This window comes from Zeus faber, assembly GCF_960531495.2.
Source record: "Zeus faber genome assembly, chromosome: 3".
NCBI lineage: Eukaryota > Metazoa > Chordata > Actinopteri > Zeiformes > Zeidae > Zeus > Zeus faber.
This window is the reverse complement of record NC_137190.1, coordinates 2,846,283-2,869,883: the sequence shown is the minus strand read 5'-3', so window position 1 is coordinate 2,869,883 and position 23,601 is coordinate 2,846,283. Positions and strand designations below refer to the sequence as shown.

The 23,601-nt window shown below is 47.4% G+C and overlaps 1 protein-coding gene across 1 annotated transcript in view; it reads left to right on the top strand.

Annotated features, from left to right (window-relative positions):
* The window catches only part of LOC307228310 (neural-cadherin), a gene marked incomplete at both ends in the record, with an annotated part of 316,610 nt that overhangs the window by 230,364 nt on the left and 62,645 nt on the right, over nucleotides 1-23,601 (top strand). The window contains 2 exons of the mRNA XM_079997948.1: nucleotides 6,242-6,456; nucleotides 22,413-22,540. Coding sequence (XP_079854074.1) covers nucleotides 6,242-6,456; nucleotides 22,413-22,540 — 343 coding nt within the window. The remainder of the gene's footprint in view (nucleotides 1-6,241; nucleotides 6,457-22,412; nucleotides 22,541-23,601) is intronic.

Sequence of the window (23,601 nt, the reverse complement as noted above, 5' to 3'; positions counted from 1 at the left end):
GAGTTGAGGAGTGAAATTTGACGGCGGCGTGAGCGCTCCGGGATCGGCTGAGGAGATGAAGGTGACGCCGCTTTCCTTTGGGATCTTTTCTTTGTTTGATTCTTTATTTATATGTTTAGTCGTAGTCGGGGGACAAAATTAAAGCCTTAAATAATGCTGATTAAAATTGGCAGGAAATGAAGGAATCCGAGCAAGTGACCCGCACAAAGCGACGGCAGAAAGCTTCTCCACACGACGCCGCCAGCCTCCTACTTTCTCTGCAAACTGCTGAGCTTTTCATACTAATTGCCGCTCCCAGGTGTAGCACACTGAGTTTGCTTCTCTGCTGCACGTGTGGCAAAACACACATGGATTAGAAGAACATTTTCGACACGTATTGTTGTTGCGGCTGTTTGTGTTGCTGCTTGTTAATGAGATGCTGCCTTAGTCACCTAGTGTGTCCTCATCAGAAGGGATGTTAAGTCATGAACATCTCTGTAAGTTGCCCATATATTAGGTTTTAATGTTGCAACTGCAATATGAAGGAGAGAGCGTCGGGGAATCATACAATGATTTATCTTCAGCTGCAAGTGAAAGAAAAATCTGCTCCAAAAACTGCCCGAAATATCTGAAATGCCAGACGTAGTCTGCTCACAACGTCTTTTCAGAGATTGGTTCTGGAGACGTCGCTTTTGATGTTCATACTTTCGTGAGGCATCGCTGGTTTATTTAACAGTGTTAAACCGATATCTGACCACATCAAATAGAGTATCTTTAAACAAAAACTTTAATATTTCTACTTCCCAAGGCAGCAGCCACACGGCCACATTGAATCTTTAGTTACAGGAGCGTGGTGAAGGTGGAGTGTTGGCTGGTGATGGTGTGGAATGCGTTGAGTCCCCGGTCTCATGGGAAGCTCCAGCATCAAGGGTCAAGAGCTCTGTCTTTGAATTCCACCTCTCGAGATGAAACGTCCATTTGCAATGTGAAGATTTTAAGTTTTATGGTCTGTGACTACAGTGAACATGTCTTTGTGGCTGTCACTCTGGGTCCTGTCTGTCCTCATAAGGAAGGAGAATGAAGCAGAATGAAGCGCATTTACTTGTTCACGACCAAGTGTCAGACATTTTAAAAGGGTTTTCAACCCTCACCTGAGAAATGTATTCACAATGCAGTCTTAACGAATGAGACAGCGCTGCACTGCATTATCACTCTGCATCCCACGTTGCAAAGTGGTTCCACAAGGTGGAAAGGAACAGGTTTGGTAGCACGACGTTTGCTGTGTTGAGCTTGAGCAGATGTTGGCCCAGATGTTGCCACCCTGAAGCTGCCTGGCATCCCTACGTGTGGACACACGACAAATATTGCACGACACGGATTTATTTATCTTTAGACGTAATTGATGACTGACAGTGTACACAACAGTCGTCGTCAATCTGAATATCTATACACACTCCGAAGCTAGGTGAAAGCTTTCAGTGTTTTTGGTTCGTGAGCGTTGGTTCATGTTGGTGGGTCGGCTTGCCAGCTGTTCTGTACCAGCCGGGACGTCCCCAATAAGGAAAATGTGCCTGCAAAAATAAATTCCTGCAAAAAAAAAAAAAAAAAAAAAGGTTTTGGTAATGTCTGGTGTTGTCCGGTGGCTTTGGCAGCTGCAAATATGGAAAAAGTAAACCATGTGAGTCATGTCCCTCTTCACCTCTTTTTCATTTGAAATGGTTTTATCTGTTGGTTTGTTTGTTTTTGCTGTAAAGTTCCCAATTGTGATTCATTTGTTCATTATATTTTTTATTCACATAAACATATATAACGATACAGTTTTAGTGAAGCTACAGACTAAATGGGACACATTTTGTTGCCTTTCCAATTGAATAAGAATGTGAATGTACTGGACTCTCTATATTCACAAAACACCGCACCCACACCGCCGTGGCACCGTGCACCGGACAAAAGTGGCACGCCAGCTTCTGTCCGGTGCTTGGTCATGAGAAAGTTGGTGATTCAAAGTTGTATCATCACGACAATATTTATATGGGCATGGTGGATCAATGGTGAGAAAAAAGGTTCCAATGCCAATGCCTTGCTCAAGGCTATAGGCAGAACTGATGTTGGTCCCAAGGTCTCACGATGTGGCTGCCCACTCCTCAATAGTAAGGATGGGTCGTAGCCCGGTTGGACCCGTCTTCCTTGCGAGCTCTTTACAGTCGCTGTCACAAGAGGCCCTGGCCGTTGGCAGCGAGCCTTTGATTTGAATCCAAAAACACCTTCAGCCAATCAGATTCACCAGACGCGTGACGCTACCACCACGCGCTGCATGAACACAGTCTACATCAGAGGTGGATTTCCCATTTTTTATTTTATCTTATTTTTTTTACTTCATTTGAAAACCTAATATCACCAAAGCATGGATATACAAATCCCATATTGATATAACATTTGATAGATCAGGAAAGTTTCAAATTGAATAATCATACAGTTTGCCGTTGGAGGTGATCTCTGTACAGCCGCTAGCCAACCTTACCCGGCGCCGTCCTTGTCGTACCCGGGAGCCGTTGTGACACCGCTCTGCACAGCAGTGATCCCAAGCTTTGGAGCCTCGTTCATCTGGTCCTCCACGAGAGCGATGAGCGGCAAAATAACAATGAAAATGGGATTCTTGTTCAGGAACATCTTCTTCGTCACCAGCGGGGCGAGCTGATAAATCAACTCTTCCCGTTTCCGGTCGGTAGAACAGCGAGAACGAATTTACGTCTGATAACAAATCGGGCTCTGAGCTACTTGCATCGTGTTTGGGAACACGTCAGCTAACACATCCAGGCGCTGCTACACACGCCGGGCTACGGCAATGTCTTCAACCTGACAACAAATCAGTGACTGCTCCAAGAGATCAATTCCTCCACCGTTAATCAATAACAACCAACAACAAAACCATTTCAAACCACAATTGACTGTCCATGTGTGAGGCCGTGTCTCCACTAATCCACATGTAATCCGCTTCCCAGTCCATGGCTCGTGCAGAACCAGGTTCCCACCCCGGTTCCTCGGCTTCTGGGGGAGTATCACCCCGGCTCAGTCTGGATGATTTACTCTGTGCTGGGAGTCCTGTGTCAGTTTCAGCGTTTCTAGGTGGACTTGAAGGGCTCTCTGAAACCAATTACAGCCGGCGTCAGGCGCCCGCACTCGAAGCTTTCATCGTTGTCTCTCGATGCTAATGCAGCGCAAGATGAACTTTAATGATGAAATTACTGTTTTTTCTTCTTACACTTTAAAACACATTATGTGTATCCATGTAAGATGGAAAAGGTTCGAAAGCAAGTGGAAGTGGGCTATGCCTACATTTCATTGTAGACACACACACACACACACACACACACACACACACACACACACAGCACCATATGCTGAAAGCTGCAACAATTACTGCCTCAGGTCCGTCTTTGCTTAATTATGTTGAAATCTGTGTTCGAACGTTAAACACACATATACACACACACAGTCTCGCACATGCACACACACACACACTCACGCTCACACACACACACACACACACACACACACACACACACACACACACACACACACACACACACACACACTCACACTTTCAACACCTGAAGAAACATGGCAGCAGATAAATACAGACTCCAGACGAGAGTCCTTTCCACTTAATATTTTTGTTCGGTCTCAAACGAGTCAATTCTGCTTTTCAGCTTTTTTAATTAAAAAACTGTGTGTGTGTGTATGTGTGTGGCGGAGGTGCTGGCCTGAGCAGAATGACTGGCTCACATGCAGCTCAGCATAATCCCTGGATTACAGTCACTCATTCTTGACCCACGAGCGGGTCTCGGCTGAAGTCTTATGCACTTTCACAAACGCACACAAAATGAACCAACAAGAGGGTTCTACCTCTCGTTCGGCACGCACGCACCGTCTCTCTCGTCCTTTGCGGATGGTGGAAACTCAGGGGGCGGATCAATCGGAGGGTTGCTGCTTTGATGCTCAGGCTCTGCCCCGACAACAAGGTGTCTAGGTGTCCTTGAGCAAGGCACTTCACCCTTACCCGAGCCTTGTGGGTGAATTGGAGTTTAGCTGTGAAGATGCTTGGGTCACAGGGTCTAGAAGAGTGCGATATTAGAAAGTCACTGGATGTACCCTGTTTCAGACATATTCCCCTTAGATATGCATTGCAGAATAATTTGCTCATCTAGGTCTGCTGGTCATTAGATTAGTCCGTTCAGTATTTTTGATATATTTGCCACCGCTACTCTGTAGATGTGTCGAATTCTGTCGATAAAGAGGAGAGGCGACGAGAAACGGGCGTAAGGCGCAAAAAAGCAGAGAAGATCAGAACGAAGGGGGTGAGAAGTAATAACAACAAGAGGAGGAATGTGTGCGAACCAGAGGGAGAAGAGAAGAGGGGATTTGTCCAGATAAGGGATGTGCTAACAGAAGAGCTGGAGGCATTCTGTCCCTGGGATATGAAGGATGAATGACCTTGTCCCCTCCAAAACACACACACACACACACACACACACACACACACACACACACACACACACGCACACACACACCGAGCAAAGATTGAAAGCAGGACATGTAGATAATCAAGTCAGTGGGATTAACAATGGGATTTGGAGGGAAGTGGAGGGCACGGCAGTTGGGATTACCGCTCATGGTCAGACACTAACACAGTGTTTTCACGGCGATGGGAAACAAAACTGAACCTCCTTCAGAGGATCTGCAGCCGCTGCTGCTGCTCCTTGGCGTGGACACCCAGAGGAGGAGGTTTAAGGTATAAAGAGCTACACTGTTTGTTACTCAGACACCAAACACATCCATCTAAATCTCCTGTCATTACATCTCCCTGTGATATATTTGCCGGTTTATTGGTGGTGTGTGTGTGTGTGTGCGCCTTCTTCCAGTCTGCAGGCAGTAAAGAGACAGTGTGGTCGCACTTTATTTGAACGTCAGTCTGGTATATTCAGTAGTGTCTGCGACTGTGTGTGTGTGAGAGTGCCTGTCCACCCCAGATGAGATAGAAGGCAGTGCAATGAGAGTGCAAACAAAAACATTTAGATGAGAAATGAGCTGTCCACTGAACACACACTGTGTGTGTGTGTGTGTGTGTGTGTGTGTGTGTGTGTTTGAGAGTTTTATGATGTTTTCTCACGGCCTCAGTCAACCAGAGTTTGTGGAGTTTGTTTTCTGTAAAGTCACGTTGAGAGGAGTCTGTCTCCCCGGCGGCCATCTTGGTACATTTTCGGCGAAGGCGATCACGCTGAACCTTTCAATGAGGGGCTGATATATCCCTACGGTTCTGCCGCATACATTACCATTTCCTTTTGTATTTAAAAACCAATGACCTGCAGTTGGTGAATACAAATGTAGGCGTCATCTAGCGCCACGTGAGGCGACAACGGGACGATGTCGGAGTGGAGCGTGGACCCGGGGTCTCGTTGACGTCCTTCCTGATATGAGGTCAGAGTCGGGTTTGGGGAGCCGATCAGAGCCGAAGCCGAGCGCCGCTTTGATTCCAGCAGCGCAGTTATGAGCAGAACGAGCGTCTGTAGCGACGTGTTTTATTGTGATAACGATTGGTTTTTGATTGGATCTTCTCTCCAAAGAAAAGTGGAACCCACTTGCAGTGGGGTCCTTGTTGGATTGGACCCTCTCTGAGTTGTCAGTGTGGAGTTGGTTCCACTCCCGTAATAAAGGCTCCACATTGCTCAACGTGTTCACCGTGGCTGGCACGTCGCGGCTCCCTCCTATCATTAAAAACAGATGTTCACTTTTGAAATGTAAAATGATTTGTCAGCATAATTTGGTGTCAAGTCAGCGCTGAAGTAGCAATTTTTTTTTTGGAGCCTTGATTATGACGTGAGAAACCCACACAATGTTATTTTACTCAGTATTCAATGTGTTATCATAGAACGCATTGAATACTGTGTAAAATATGTTCTTGTCAAGTCACATCGCAATATCCAGAATGTGTATTTTATATATTATATTTCTTTCATATCAAGGAATCGGATCTCACCTCAGAGTTGAATTTGACGTGGACAGCTTTTCTGTGTGTGCGTGTGTGCGTGCGTGTGTGTTTGTGTGCGTGTGTGTATGCAGCCTGAGTTTTTTGCTGCCATATTCTTTGCACCAAAATCAAGATGTGAGATTCTCTGGATGACTCAATCTGAACGATGCAGTCTGACTCTAAAATGAAAATATTTTGTCTCTCTCTCTCTCTCTGTCTCTCCATCCCCCCCAGGTGCCAGTGTCCCACCCAGTTTGAGGGGCCCGAGTGCCAGCAGAACAAGCACAGTTTCCATGGCAACGGCTACGCCTGGTTTCCTCCCATGATGCCTTGCTTCGAGAGCCACGTGTCCCTGGAGTTCATCACCGAGGTGGCGGACGGGCTCCTGCTCTACAGCGGCCCGCTGGCTCAGCTACAGGCCTGGGACCACGAGGACTTCCTGGCCATAGGTACCACAATCTCACCTTCATCAATATTCCACGAGCCCCGGGGCCAGTTAGACGTGTTCCAAACAGAACAGAAGTCATTTAATTGATCCTGTTGAATCTCAGCCCTGTCACGTTCTTCCCTCTCCCTCAAATATTTGCCTTCGGGGCCTGAGAGGTTGATCCCCACGGCTGTCGATCCATAAATAAATGAAGCATCCTTTGCTAAATCGGCTGCTAAAGATGACTCTCCCGATTCCTCCCTGACACCCTCCCTGCACTCGTCCTGTTCACTGAGCCGGATCCTAAAAACACTTCTGGTCCGCGCGGTGGTCTCCAGGACCACTCGAAAAACCATCAGGTTCACGATGGGGGGGGGAGTACTTTTTCCCATTGTACTGAAGTACATATTTTATATCTGCATATACTTAAGTATATTCAATTCTACATTTCTAACACAGTCCCTTGATATTGGTAAAAAAATAATTGTTGAGGATTATCTGTGCTTAACATGAAAGAGTGCATTAGATTCAGGGTTGTGACCCGGCTACGATCGGTGCAGAACAGATGTGACCTGGCTCCAGGACTCTGCTGGATCCAGGTCCTAGGACGTGTGGAACCAAGTGCTTTGTGGGAGGCCACAGACATTTCATCGGCGTGAACGTTTCTGACGGAATCTTGCGGACGCTGCCCCGGCGTGTGTTCTGGCCCAGAACTTTCAGACGCTGACAAGGACTCCAATATTTCAGAAAATCTCACAAGAGGTCGACAGCTTTTTCATCAGCCGACTAATCAGCCGGTCAACCTTTAACTGGGATGTAATGCATTTAATTTAATCCTGATCCTGTGGCTTTGGCGACGCCCTTTGAGGTTTGACCCAATAAGCGTGTGTTAAATTGAGAGGCGTGAAGGAGTTAACAGCGAGGGAGAACAAAAACAGTGTCGTTCAGTATATTTAATGTTTTAATCTTGGAGACTGACGTCTCTCTCTCTCTCATGGGAATGATTCTGTTGTTCCATCACTGCCGAAGTAATGTGTGTGGGAGGCGAGGTCTGCCTGGGGAATTCTGTCTGTGTGTGTGTGTGTGTGTGTGTGTGTGTGTGTGTGTGTGTGCACTATAAAGTTGGTTTGCTGTATAAATCATTTTCCTTATTATTTTGCTTTAGAATGTGTATGTGCGTGTATGTATTTGTCTATGTGCATGTGCGCGTTCCTGTATCCATGCACAGTGAAAGATCAGGTATCATAACGCGCACCCAGAGCTAATTTGTCGCTGGTCAGACTAATTAACGGGAGCGTGTTCATGTTTAGCGCCGTAATGAACTCGTTTCAGGGTTCAGCCGCGACGTGAATCCAAACACTCTCAGCTGCTGAAGAGTCAATGAAGATAACCAGAAATAATTACTGTTAGGCTTATTTATTTCATACCTTGTAACCCTGTTTGCCCAGGTCTAAATCCCCTACACACATACACACACACACACACACACACACACACACACACACACACACACACACACACACACACACACACACACACACACACACACACACATACAAACAAACTTGCAGTTGAATGAAGCATTTCCAGTTCTGTTCCACATTTTGGGTCATGCGCCGTTTGGTGCAGCTGGCTATGCGAGTGGCCGCGACCCACTGCTAACAACCGAAAAAGTCTGGAAAGTCTGTAAAAGTACGCTGGAGTCAAAAAGTGAGTGTCGTCCATTTTCCCACTGATCAGGACTGTTCTGGGCTCAACAGATCCAGTTTTTTCTGTCAGTATCATACACACACAAAATGTTCTTTGGGCTGAGTCGTCGCACCCTCACTGCCACGGAGTCGCCTGGATCGCCTCCAAACGAGCCCGAAAACGCTACGAGAATGGGAAGGAGAATGAAAGGAGCGGGCGGCTCCCAAGCGAGGACAAGCTGAGAATAAGAAACACGTCAGAGAGAGCAGAGCGGGGACAAGACAAGCAACAAAGCAAAAAGAGAGAGAGCAGGAAACTGGAGTCGACCGGGACCTGAACCACCGTCCTCCCAATGACCGTCACAGACGCAAGCGATCGTTGGGTAAACGTGGCAGAGCAGGTGGATGAAATCGCTTCCCTGGTTTTCCTGGGCTCCCTGGTCTTCCTGGGTTCCCTGGTCTTCCTGGGCTCCATAGTCTTCCTGTGCTCCCTGGTCTCCCTCGTCTCCCTGGTCTTCCTCGTCTCCCTGGTCTTCCTGGGCTCCCTGGGCTCTCTGGTCTCCCTGGGCTCTCTGGTCTCCCTGAGCTCTCTGGTCTCCCTGGGCTCTCTGGTCTCCCTGAGCTCTCTGGTCTCCTTGGGCTCTCTGGTCTCCCTGGGCTCTCTGGTCTCCCTGGTCTTCCTGGGCTCCCTGATCTTCCTGGGCTCCCTGGTCACCCTGACACACAGTGAACAGGGGCCCCGTGCAGCCAGCGATGAGCCACAGAACTGAACCAAGCTGGTGGTGATGATCTAAACCGAGTGCAGCTCCAGGTTGCAACTGTTGTCTATGAAGGGGAGATCAGTGGAAGGCAGGGGGTCTTTTATCACTTGTTTCCTCTTTCTGTATTCTTTGTGTGCAGAACTGTGTGTCTCGGTGTAAAACCTCACCTCGTTAAGGGACACTTTTGAGGGAGACACAAGATGTATTGTTTAAACTTTTGAGACAACGGGAGGTTGATTTCCCTTATTTCACAGGCGAGGGCTCGTTGAACCCCCTCTCCGCACTGAGCTAACACAGCGCTCATGCAGAGCTGGAGTATCGCTTTGAGCCTTGGTGGGAGACTGTTCAACCTGGTGCTTTCTTCACTCCTACACCAATAACCACACACACACACACACACTCTAAGCCCACCCACTCATCCTGCTCTACGGCTGTCATTGCAGGGTGGCAGAGATCTGTAGGAGTGTGTTCCACACATAGCTCCTGCTACGGCTGTCCTGTATCCAACCTTCTGGGGAGAAGAGATAAAGTGCAAGAGTCCAAGTTATAATGTGTAGTTGGTGGGTTTTGTGTATATGTATAAATATATATATATACATCCATCCATCCATCCATCCATCCATCCATTTTCCACCGCTTATCTGGGGCCGCGGTGGCAGTACCCCATGGTCTCCTACCAGTTGGACGTGCCCGGAAAACCTCCAAGGGAAGGCGCCCAGGAGGCATCGTGATCAGATGCTCGAACCACCTCAACTGGCTCCTTTCGACGTGAAGGAGCAGTGGATGTCCGAACTCCTCACCTTATCTCTAAGGCTGAGCCCAGCCACCCTACGGAGGAAACTCATTTGGGCAGCTGGTATTCGCGATCTCGTTCTTTCGGTCACTACCCAAAGCTCATGACCATAGGTGAGGGCTGGGACACAGATGGACTGGTCAATTAAGAGCTTTGCCTTCCGGCTCAGCTCCCTCTTCCCCACAACGGTCCCGTACAATGCCCGCATCACTGCTGACGCCAAACAGATCCGCCTTTCCATCTCACTCTCCATTTTCCCCTCACTCGTGAACAAGATCACAAGATAGTTGAACTCCTTCACTTGGGGCAGCAACTCGCTCCCAACCTAGAGCAAGCAATCCACCATTTTCCAGAGGAGAACCATGGCCTCAGAGTTGGAGGTGCTGATTCTCATCCTGACCACTTCACACTCGGCTTCAGTGCATGCTGGAGGTCACGTTCTGATGAAGCCAACAAAACCACATCATCTGCAAAAAGCAGAGATGCAATTCTGACGTTCCCAAACCGGACACTCTCCTCACCTTGGCTGCGCCTTGAGATCCTGTCCATGAATATCACAAACAGAATCGGGGACAAGGGGCAACCTTGGCGGAGTCCAACACCCACTGAGAACGTGTTTGACTTTGTGCCGAAAATGCGAACAAAGCTTTCACTTTGGTTGTACAAGGCCCGGAGTGCTCGTACCAACCCCATACTCCCTCAGTACCCCCCACATGATCCCCCCGAGGGACACAGTCGAAAGCCTTCTTCAGGCCCACAAAACACATGTAGACTGGATGTGCAAACTCCCACGACCCCCGCAGCAACCCTGCAAGGGTAAAGAGCTGGTCCACTGTTCCAAGTCCAGGACGGAATCTGCATTGCTCCTCCTGAATCTGAGGTTCGACGATCGGCCAGAGCTTCCTTTCCAGCACCCTGGAGTAAACTTTTCTGGGGAGGCTAAGCAGTGTGATACCCCTATAATTGCAGCACACCCTCCGGTACCCCTTTTTAAAAATGGGAACCACCACCCCGGTCTGCCACTCCACAGGTACTGTACCCAACATCCATGCGGCACAAATCTCGTCCACTCCCGGCGCCTTGCCACTGAGGAGCTTTTTGACTACCTCATATATATATATATATATATATATATATATATATACTGTATATACACACAGGGGTGGGTCCAAGGAGGAAGACGGAGTCGGACCGGCAGTGAGGTTCCTCAGCGGCGTAGTTCTATTTCCCATGGAACAGAAAGGCTCCCTGGCCTGAACTTCAATGTAAAACACAATGAATGAACGGAACCGTGTTCGTGTGTCGGGCAGGGATCTGTTCCGCCGGTTCTAGCCCCGGCACCACGCCACTCCTCACTGTCAAGTCCAACCGACCGATGCCCAGGGTGATAAGCACGGCATGCCGCCAAGGGAAGGAGCCAGCGCTGGGTCCCGCAGAGCACGCCTTAACCATGCCCCCTCGTCTGCCACCATATATATATATATATATATATATATATATATATATATATATATATATATATATATATTATATATATATTTTTTTTTTTTTTTTGTATTTAAATTTATTGTTGGTATTAGTTACAGGAGGTGTGTGATATGAAATATAAACACGATCATTGTTTAGTCATCATTCACTGTCTTCCGCCCGTCACTTCAGCTTCGCCTGCCGTACACAAGCGTTGGGACAGTCCATCAAACATAATTAATTATTTCTGGGGCTGTACCCGACTTTGTCAGTCGAATTGGATTCGGGATTCGGGATACGGAGGAATGGGGCATGCCGCAGACAATTCACACAAAATATATTCATGATTCCCCTTATTTATAACTCCTCATTTAAATATTTTCCCTGTGCATTTATGTAACCTTATATCGGTTTATCCTGTTATTCTAATGCACACTGACTGACATAAAGAAAAGATGTGCCCCCCTGTCGTTAAACTGCAATACTGCCTGTGATTAGTTTTTCACCGCGGTAAGAAAAAATTCATACTGTCACTGCCCTAATTTATACACTTTATGAGCAATGTTTGCATGTCTGTCTATACTGTAGGTGTTTTTGGACCAGATGAACATTTTTATATTCCTAATCACAGTTGGAGGACCCCCCTTTTTTTAATTCAGTCCACACTGCAGGAAATTAGGAACGTTTGTAGTCCTCAGAACACCGTTTTTGAGGAACATCTTTAGCTCCTACTCCAGTGCAGGGACCAACCGGCACAAGAGGAACCTTCAGTGACGTCGGTGCAACACATGAGCCAGTGCAGCACCGGCCATATTTAAAAACCTGTGTAAAGCGTTTACAACAACTTGTAACGGTAGCCTTAAAAAATGGAACAAAACACGGACAAATGTTTTGTCCACTCCGTTAAAATTGGGGAACCCACGACACGCAACAAATACACAGCTCCGACTACGACGTCCTCCATCTTGTTGTTGTATGTCACGCAGAGTGACGTTGCTATACCAACCACCCGCCGGCTGACGTCGCTTCAGGGTTCCTGTTGTTGGTGCGAACCGGATGAAATCCCTTGAAGTTGTGCGGGTCGTGGTGGGGCTCCCCAGGGGGCAGCTACAATGATGGTGCGGTTACACCGGTGGCGCTGCGATGCAACAGGCTGCGATGCGACAGGCTGAGATGCATTTCAAACGGGGCGCAGCTGCGGGGGGCGGAGCCACAACCGGCGGCGAGCTGAATCAGGAGCAATTAGGGATTAAGTGTCTTGCTCAAGGACACTACAAGCCGGCCCCATCTAGCTACATAATGTATATTAAATATGGAAAAGGAGAGAGATTTGAAGACAGCGGACACGGCCACAAATGCCAGCGGCATAGAAGCCCCATCGCCGGCGGTGTGAACCCAGCACCGGGGAGTCCCCGGAACTGTTTGGCCCGAAAAACGCCTCATTCCGCCGTCACCCTCCCCTCGCTGTGCTGCTCTCAGAGCAGTGGAACCAGTTCTAGTTCTGCAGCTTCGGAGGAATTGAGTTCAGCTCCGGCAGCCTCAGGCCAAACGCTCCTGCTTGGGGTCTCCCGCTTGATTAGAGAGGAGTTGATCAGAGTAGAGAGAACGATTTGTTGTAGAGGGATATCGATTAAAACCGTGTGTGCAAAAGAGCCTATATATGTGTGGAAAAAACTTAAATGGAAAAAAGAAAAGTGTGAGCTGATATTCTCGAATATCCTGAGTTAAATAAAAACAGGGTTTGCACTCAGTGTGTGTGTGGAGTGAAGATGAGATTTCCAGCACGTCCCATGACACGAAAGCACGAGCGTGATGATGTCCCTGTGTCATGAGCATGACTACACAGCATTAGTGTTTTTAGTTTATCAGGTTTGTTTTTAATAAGACGGATATAAACAGAGGACCGCTTTTCAAGGACGCCATGTTCTCTGTTTCCTTTTGTTCTGGAAGGAACCATAAATGGAGCAACTGTCAGAGCAGAAGCAAGTAGGTCCATCCTTCACCGGCCTCGTCGTGAAAATCAGCCCCAGAGTCCTGCTTTTGGTGACTCCATGCTGTTTAGACTGGACCACATCTACGCTTTGGACATTTCTGCAGCATAAACTCTGGCTCTCAAGGGCTCATACGTGCACTTACGTAAAGAGGTCGCTTGATTTAATCAATGGAATACCGGATTGGTTTGGGACGCAGCACCATTCAACCATTTTTGAGATCACCAGCCTTGAAGGAGATGTAAAGCAGTGTGGTCCATTAAAGGGACATTCTCCAAAGGTTGAATAAGCGTCCGGCTCAAGGCGGAGCAGAACTATACCGTTATTAAACCAAGAATATGAGGATAAAAAGCACCACACAGACAGAGCTTTTTTGGATGTTGAAGCCAGTCAAACATCTTCAGGTCACTTGTTAGACCCCCCCACCCCCCTCTCAGCTGATCCACACGTCCACCCTCAAAAGAACATTAAGCAATTTTAAGATTTCATTTGTGATATTTTAACCACCCCTGTGATAGTTCCATCTTCTGCGTGTTTGTGTGAGTGCAGCCTGTGACTGAACTGTGTCATGGCTTGTTAGGCTTCTGGGTTCTCAGTAAATGAGACGTTTACCGCAACAGACGACCTGGGAGATGGGTCTGCTCGTTCAATTTAACGAGACCAAGAGGACATCATCCGCAAAAAGAGGAGGAGCCACCCTCACCCCCCGAACTGGACGCGCTGGCTACGCCTCGATGGCCTGTCCATGATCACAAACGCACCCTTTCCGGGGCCAAACACCCTCAGTGAACGGATTTCACTCCCAGGATATAAACACAGGGACCCCCAGGGGCTGAATGGCACGCAGCAGCGCCCCCTGTGGCCCCTACTCGCATAGAGGCTTCCAGTCCGCAAAACACATGTCAGACTGGTCACCTGACTTGTTCTGGACAAGTCTCATGATCCCTCGAGGATCCGTGAGAGTGTAGAGTTGTTCCGCAGCCAGCTGAGGGGCGTTGGTCACCTTCTGTGCTGTGATAGGACGGGACCTCTGACATCATCACTCCACCCTCCAATCAGCAACTGCGCAGTGGCAGCTTGTCACATTGCTTTGTCGCAACAATGACTCGTGTTCTGGGAGAAATCATTAAACTGGGAAAATATTACACTAGCTCAAGGGAATACACGCACGCTCACGTGTACACGCCTGGGCTCTCACGTGCACTGTTGCACTCACACAGCCAAGCACGCACACACACACACACACACACAGACTCACACGCACTGAAGGCTTCTCGACACAGGCGTTGGTTTGTTAAATCAATTGACAAATTAACAAGACAAATTAAATGTGTGTGATTGCAAAACCTCCAGAGAATGGAAACAAGAGTTCGCCCACAGGGAGCAGCTGGAAAATTGTCTGTTTTGTCCTTGCACAGTTGTGTGTGCATACGTGTGTGTGTGTGTGTGTGTGTGTGTGTGTGTGTGTGTCTGTGTGTGTGTGTGTGTGTGTGTGTGTGTCCATTTAGCAGCCCTCCGACGTGCTCGCTGCATCCGATGTTGTTCTGCAGTGCAACACGTGTTAACATGTTGAGTTACACCGTATTTATGCAGGGTCATTTGTCAGCGTACAGAAGAGCGGGTTTCATACGGTGCAGGCACGCGTGCACACACACACACACACACACAGACTCCTTCCTGATATGCGATCACAATTTAATTGATGTACTTTTTGCATCCAGGCTGCTTTGTGCGAACTCGCTGCTGAGGAAATGCATCACATTTCAAAATGGCTTCTTCTGCCGGCGGATGAGGGGGAAGAATGTTTGCACAAGAACTTCGATGCTCTTTGCCAGTTTTGCTGCTTTGTGTATATCAGGGTTTTTTCTCTTCTTGTGTGTGTGTGTGTGTGTGTGTGTGTGTGTGTGTGGCTTCATGGCGTTCTCATCCCGTTTGGCGGTGCTGTTTATGTAGTCCGTGCCCTCGGAAGGAGAGGACATTATTCATATTTAAGAGCTCTGAGAGTGGGAGGACTGGACCCCTCCAGGCTCAAATACTATCACTCTACTACCTCCCTCCCTCCCGCCTCCCACTCTCCCCTGCCAATCTCCTCTCGCTCCATCTCTCTCGTCCTCCCACTCTCCCCTCCTTCCATCTCTCTCCATCTTTCTCTCCCCTTCCCTCGACCCCCTATCTCTCTCTCCCTCCACCCCCTTCTCTTCCATCTCTCTCTCTCTCCCTCCACCCCATCCTCTTCCATCTCTCTCCCTCCACCCCCCTTCTCTTCCATCTCTCTCTCTCTCTCCCTCCACCCCCCTCCTCCTCCATCTCTCTCTCTCCCTCCACCCCCCTCCTCTTCCATCTCTCTCTCTCCACCCCATCCTGTTCCATCTCTCTCTCTCTCTCTCCCTCCACCCCCCTCCTCTTCCATCTCTCTCTCTCCACCCCCTTCTCTTCCATCTCTCTCTCTCTCTCCCTCCACCCCCCTCCTCTTCCATCTCTCTCTCCCTCCACCCTCCTCCTCTTCCATCTCTCTCTCTCTCCCTCCACCCTCCTCCTCTTCCATCTCTCTCTCTCTCCCTCCACCCTCCTCCTCTTCCATCTCTCTCTCTCCCTCCACCCTCCTCCTCTTCCATCTCTCTCTCTCCCTCCACCCCCCTCCTCTTCCATCTCTCTCTCTCTCTCCTTCCTTCTCTGCTAATGAATTAGGTATGAGAGCAGATGAGGGATAGGAGACCTGGTGCTTGTAGATCAGCGTTTAAGAGCAAAGTCTTGTCGCAGCCCCCGGTGTGCTGCTGGGACCGGTTCCCTGTTCCCAGACCAGACCCCCCACGCACACCACACACACCCCCGACCCGGACCCCATCCGAGACCCCTGACTAGAAGAGGCTCCCAACACTTATCCCTGTCGCCCTGTGGCCTGCTGGGCCGGAGACCCCTGTGACCTGCACTTTGTCCAGGGCTGTGGCTCCAGCGTCCAGGGCTATCTGTCCATGTCTCTCTCTCTCTCTCAAGCTCAAACTCTCTCTCTCTCTTTCTCTCTTTCCTGGCAAGGTTTCATTAACATTCTGTTCATTACTTTGCCAAAGGGAAAAATAGAAAGACAATAAATGAAGATAAACTGAAAAAAATGAAATAAATAAATAAATAAATATATATATATAAATATATATATTTATGAATTGCATTTCTCTTTACGCTCTAGCCTTCATTCTTTTTCTCGGTTTAATTGATTGAATTGATTTGGTTTCCACTCGCTGGCAACGTGATGTCGAAGCAGCAACAAATACATTGTTGGAGGCATTTGTCACATCTCTCTCTCTCTTTCTCGCTCCCTGTCTCTCTCTCTCTCCCTCTCTGTCCCGCTCCCCGTCTCTCCCTCTCTCTCTCTATCTCTCTCTCCTTCTCTCTCTCTATCTATCTCTCTCTCTCTTTGGTTCCTTCATAATCAAGTATCTTCTGCTGTGACATGACTTTCTGAAAATAAAGGAACCTTAAAGCCTCTCTCTCTCTCTCTCTCTCTCTTTTTCTCGCTCCCTGTCTCTCTCCCTCTCTCTCTCTCTCTCCCTCTCTCTCTTTCTCAGCTATACGACTTGCACAAAAAGATTATTTCTCCAAAATAATTTCAGAAAATACAGGTAACCACAGAGTGCTTTTCTCCACTATCGATCGGCTGATAAATGCGCCCCCCCCACTTCCACCACAGCAGTCAGACAGGAAATGTGAGGAGTTTGCGCTCTTCTTTGAGGATAAAATAACCATGATCAGAGCGAGCATCACCCCTGACGTAAACTTAGACGAGATCAGTCAATCTCACAGAAAAGAAGTAACCATGAAGGATTTCGCCTGCATTACACTGTCAGACCTCTGCAAGACTGTTGACGAATGTAGCTCAGCCACCTCCTGCCTTGACCCTATACCAACGGCATTCTTAAAGCAGGTATTTGATAGTGTCGTGAGTCACGTCCTGATGATCATAAACACGTCACTTCAAACTGGCATCTTTCCAGACACCTTCAAAACAGCTGTGGTGAAACCGCTACTAAAGAAGGCCAATCTAGATGTGAACGAATTGAAAAACTATAGGCCAATATACCAATCTTCCCTTCATCAGTAAGGTACTCGAGAAGATAGTTTCAGTACAAATAAACTCTTTTCTCAAAGAAAATAACATTATGGAAGAATTACAGTCAGGCTTTAGAACAAATCACAGCACAGAAACTGCCCTCACTAAAATAGTTAGTGATCTCAGGCTGAACGCTGATGCAAATAAGGTGTCAAGCCTTGTCCTGCTAGACCTGAGCGCAGCATTTGATACAATTGACCATGACATCCTAATCAATCGTCTTGAAACGCTGGTTGGTCTCTCCGGCAACCTGCTCAATTGGTTCAGAACATACATTATAGGGAGAAAGTTCTACGTTAAGCTGGGAGATCATGTATCAGAGAAACATGACAGCACCTTTGGAGTCGCGCAAGGAAGTTGCCTTGGCCCTTTGCTTTTCTCACTATACATGCTCCCACTTGGGCACACCATTAGAGAGCACAATGACACACAGTTATACATCTCGGCAGAACCAAATTACACTGTAGCCATACAGTCCATCACAAACTGTTTTCTAGCGATAAATAAGTGGATGAGCAATAACTTCCTGAAGCTAAATGAAAACAAAACTGAAATCCTTCTGATTGCCCCCCTCCCCCAAAAAAGGGACATGCTACTTAAAAACCGAGGGAAACTGGCACCCTGGGTCAAACCCGAGGTTACAAGTTTCAGTGTCATTCTAGACTCCGACCTAAGCTTCAAGTCCCATATTAACAAGGTGACGAAAGTTTCATTTTTTCACCTTAGAAATATAGCAAGAGTAAGACCTTTCATAAACCAAAAGGATTCTGAAAAGCTGGTTCACGCCTTTGTATGAAGCCAGCTTGACTACTGTAATGCACTTCTCACCGGCCTTCCCAAAGTAACTACTGAAAGGCTTCAGCTCATCCAAAACTCGGCTGCCCGACTACTAACTAGAACTAAGAAGAGAGAACACATCACCCCAGTCCTGGCTGCCTTACACTGGCTTCCAGATACATCTAGAGTCGACTTTAAGGTCCTTCTCCTCATATATAAAGCTCTAAATGGGCAAGGACCAGACTACATCACCAACTCCCTTACTAACTATGTGCCCCCAAGAGAGCTAGGATCATCTACTGCTGGCCTGTTAGAAGCACCAAGTAATACACAGAAAAGAATCGGGAGTGCAGCCTTCGAAACTTATGCCCCAAAGCTTTGGAATGCACTACCTATAGATATTAGGAAAGCCGGCTCGTTTGCCATCTTTAAAAGAAAACTAAAAACGCGTCTATTCACTCTAGCCTACAACGAGAGCTCTCCTGCACTGCTATTTCCACTGCACTGCTATTTCCTATCGGCTGTACCTACTGTTTTATTGCTGCACCTACTGTACCTAGTAGGCCTACCTGGACTTTTATTGTTTTATAACAATAAAAATAATGAATAAAATAAAAGCTCACACGGAATATGGGTTCCACGCCGAGTAAGGAGAAACCAGATTGGGGTTCTCCGATCAATATGCAAATGAGAAGTAAACATGGGGACAAATGTATGTCATGTATGGAAGACTGGGTCGAACACGGGGGGTTTCCCGCGAGGGGAAGCTTGAGTATGACTCAGTTAAGGAAAGTGGGTGAAAGGATTGCAGAGCAAGAAAAGAGGTTAAGAAAGAAAAAGAATGAGTCAATGAAGGATTTAGTCAGATTGAATGTCCATAAACAATGTTTAGAGACTCGCGGATCGATTGTGATTTTGAACAAAACTCTGAAGTTGTGTCTATTTACAAAATAGAGAACTTTTGGATTATCTGCTGAGGTTAAGGTCCTCTAGAGGTTGAAGTCGTCAAAACCTGTTTAAAGTCCTTCTATAATTATAAACGTAAAAACCTGGTTAAAGTCCTTCTATAATTAAAACGTAAAAAAACCTGAGGTCAGAGTTCTAGAAATTTACAGACATTTACTGACATTCCAATGAAGGACACTAGACACGGACTGAGGGACAGTTTGTTGCTTTAAAATATATGTATAGGCCACAAATCTTTAGGTGTCTAAATTAGTAGACATCGACTGCGGAAACTGTGCTTTGGCTTGTTTTTAATAATTCTTATGATAAATGTTTTTGATTTTGAATCTTCTAATTCTTATAATTAATGGCTTGATTTTAATCTTTTACTCTCTGATTAATGTTTAAATATTTTACTTTCTAATGCGGTATTGTACAGCACTTTGAGTTGCATTTATTGTTGGAAAGGTGCTATATAAATACATTTTTATTTACTTATTTACTTACTTCTCGCTCCTTGTCTCTCTCTCTCTCTCTCTTTCCCGCTCCCTGTCTCTCTCCCTCTATCCTTTTTCTCGCTCCCTGTCTCTCTCACTCCCTGTCTCTCTCCCTCCCTCCCCCCTGCTCTTGTCTGTTACTCATCCTGTCTTTCATACATTGCACAGTTGTTTTTCCACTCATCACCTCCTGTTTTCCATCCTTCGCTGGTGTTATTCTGTTTGTTTTTCCCTCCTCATTTATCTTCCATCCTGTTGGACGATGTGGCGCTGAGCTGTCATCTCCTTGTCTGGCCTCCTTCCATGGTTTCATCTCCTTTACGCTACACCCGTTCACCTCCTCTACCCCTCCATCTCTCTCTCTCTCTCTCTCTCTCCCTCGCCTGCCATCTTCTTTCCTCTCTCCCTCCTCCTCGCTGTATCTCACTCCTTCTCTCTTGCGCTTTCCCTGCTGTTGAATCCACCCATCACTCACCATAACCTCTCCACACGTCTCTGCACTTTGTTGTTCCTTCTCTCCGTATCTCTCATTCTATCTTTGTCCTCCTTTACCCCCCCACAGTATCTCTGTCCATCTCTTGAGAAAATGTCACGTCAATCTTATAAACGAGGGTCCGAGGCCCCCCGACGACTGGACCGCCGATCCATACTGTTACGTGTGTGTGCGTGTGTGTGTGTGTGTGTGTGTGTGCGTGCGTGGCAAGAACATCCCAGCAGGGTTTTTATAACGGATGAGGGGTCTACAGAGAGAATGTTAAAATGATCCCTCGAGACGAGAAGCCAGGAGGGTGACTGTGGTGTGTGTGTGTGTGTGTGTGTGTGTGTGTGTGTGTGTGTGTGTGTGTGTGTGTGTGTGTGTGTGTGTGTGTGTGTGTGTGCGCGTGCGTGTGCGCGTTAGAAGGGTCTCACACTGAGGGGTGACCGGGTTGTGTAGATAAAGAGAGGAAAAGCAGAGAGAGAGGGAGAGACTGAAGGTTCAACGATCAGGAAAAAAAACAGGTGAATAGAGAGAGGGAGAGAGTGTGGGGGAGTGGGCAGAGGGAAAGAAAGAGAGAGTGATCCGGTCGTCAGAAAACTTTACATTGAGATATAAAGTGCTCAACTATCGCATTCATTCAAAGTTCAAATTAATTGGATTGTGCTGAGAAGCGCTGGAAGGAGCTGCAGCCGGTGCAGAGCGGGTCCGCCTGCTGGTGTTTAAAGGAGCGGAGGGATGACAGGACTGCAGGAAACTAAACAAACGGTGTGGTGCGTCTGCGTCGTCGTCCCTGATCACAGCCAGGTCCTCCCAGACCTCTCCATCGTGTAGGAAGTTATTTATGCGACCGGGTCCGAACCGGCGAGGCAGCGTCACCGGTCACTCTGACGCCGGTGCCGCAAGAGATAAGCTGAATAATGTCACACTCGGACTTCAAGAAAATAGTGCAGAAACAATATATTCCAAGAGAGACAACTCAAGAGAGAAAAAACTGCACATGAACCACGGTGTGAGACAAAATGAATCAGGAGAAAGTGACGGTTTAAAATGCGTTGAATCTGGTGCAATAATAATAATAATGTAGAAAGAGAGAGATTGAAAGAGTGAATGAGGGCAGGAGATGGAGGAGAAGCGCTAGGGATGAAAGTGTGAAGCTGATAGACAGCCTAACTTTGTGAGCCGTGTGGAGAGACGGATGACGAAAGCTCAAACAAGAGAGAGAGACAGCGAGGGAGGAGGAGGAGGAGGAAGAGGGAGCCGGGGCCTTGGCAGACTGTTTTCACTTAGAACTCTGATCTGGCTCCAGATCGATGAAAAATATTGCGGTAGAAACAAAAAAAGCCAAGTCTAGAGATTCAGCCGTTGTTTTGACGTTCAGCATAAAACAGCCTGTTGCGGCAGGTTGGAGATGAAATCACAAGGAATATCCCCATGGATTTCTGTAAGGTGGAGGTGTGAGGGCGGACGGTTTGGTAGGAGCTGAAGCCTTTAGTCCTCACAGCCTCTGGATGGAGGTTCACTCAGGTGCATCTGCTGCCATAAGACATCTTGGAAAAAACACTGTGGCCACGCCCACCCAAACAGGGCTTTCAGGGCCCTCAGACACAGAGACACAGGCAGAGATGTTGCACACAGACACAGTTGATTGTAGAGAGTGGACAGATGGAACAAGCCGGGAGCAGGTGAACACGTCCTGACAGAGGCTCCTCCCCTTGTGTGTGTGTGTGTGTGGGGGGGGGGGGGGGTGGATTTACTGCTTTAGTTCAGTTGCTCATTGATTGTTCTGACGAGCGACAGGCGTACAGCCACCTCTGATCCCGGACCCCATTACCTCGACCCAAGACCGGTGCGACGAGCAAGCGTTTCATTTCTAACGTGACACATTTTGTACTGTCACACACACGATGAATTATATTTTGGTGAAAAACTTGAAACTTGCAACTTTGAAGGTCCAAATAAGGGTTTTAGGAGTCGAGGGCAAACACACAAGCACGTTTGGAGGTTAAAGTTTAAATTGTGAAATCTACAGTGTTCTGGCATTTATAACTGTCTATAAATCCATCCTGCGCAGCGATAATGATGGATTGTCACATTGCTGTTGGTGGACATGAAATCCCATAATGCATTACAAACAGAGCTTGGCACCGGCTGTCTACACCGCTTCATTAACTTTTAATTTCCCATTTGAATAAGTCAAGAATAGAATAATAACTTTTATTTCTAATACTTTGTTGTCTGCTTAGGGAAGTGAAGAAATAATTGCATTATGCCAGGGTTGATCAAGTCATCCTTATTGAAGTCGGAAGTCAAAGAAGGTTGGCACTCTGACCGCGCCAGTTTAATTTTGCTCGAGGTGTAAACGCCACAAAGCGCTCGTGCGCTTGTATCAATGTTCGCAGATGTGTTGCGCCACCTAATTGTTGAAATGTTATCACCGGGAAGTTAATTCCTCACCGCCGTCTTTCCCACCGTCCAGAGCTCATCGACGGAACCCCGACCCTGAAGATCAACCACGGCTCGGGCACGCTGGTGCTGCAGTTGCCTGGCAACGTGAACGTGGCGGACCGGAGGTGGCACCGCTTGGACATCCGCAGCAACAGCAAGGTACGAGGCTCCACTCTGACACCACCCGAGAAATAACACCAAGGAATTTTCAACACGGAAGTTGTTGATGAATGTGACTTGTAGCCGAGGCTCTGTGACTCCTGTTGCCAGAAGAACAGGAGGAAAAACTCTGTATCTGCCAAGGATAGCTGGTTGGGTCCTTAGAACTTGTTAACTTGTTGAAAAAGAGTGTAAAACTGTATGTGACCTTTAAGGTGCACTTCTTTTGCTCCTTTTTACACAAGTTCATATAGGTCTCTGAGGTCCCCAAAACTTTTTTATTCTGAAAATACCACTTAGCTTATGCATTCTAGCCATTCTAACATGCCTCTATACCATCCTTTTCCAAAACTGGCTGTTTAAATGCGATGAGCGACCCTCCCGAGGCCCCGAGGTCTGTGAGCCGATGGGGATTGAGCACAAGTTCCAGGTTCTGTGAGCCAATGGCGTTTGAGCATTGACCTCCGGGTTTCACTATATTTACTCCGTGACTTTCACTGATTTCACCTTCTCACTAAAATCTGTTTCTGAACAAATTTGAGGCGAGAAATAATCAATCCAGTTGCTGAATCTTCACTCATGTTAGATCTAAAAGGCCTCATTTAAGTTAGTTCTGACTTTGGTTGCCATGCCGGAGACACGGACACGTGTCTCCCGCATGGACTCTCGGACGCGGGGATTTTTTATTTTATTTATGCATCTGAAAATAAAATACATAAATCCATTGTGGTGTGAGGGTGGTGTGGTTTAAGCAGCCACACATGTCTTGGGTCTAAGTAAATGGTCCCGGGATCATGGTGGCTGTACGCCTGTTGCTCGTTAGAGTAGTCAACGAGCAACAGGTAAAACCCCCTTCCCCATACACACAAGTGAGGAGCCCTTGTCATGACACGCCTTCCATCTGCTCTGAGGTTGTTGCGGCTTGCCCACTTCCAACAATAAAAGTGATGTGTTTTCAACCCCATCGACCCTCTCTGAGGGCCTTGGAAATGCCACTCGGGTGGCGTGTGGCAGGCCAAACTGCCACATACATCTATAATGAAAACACATTGTTTTTATTG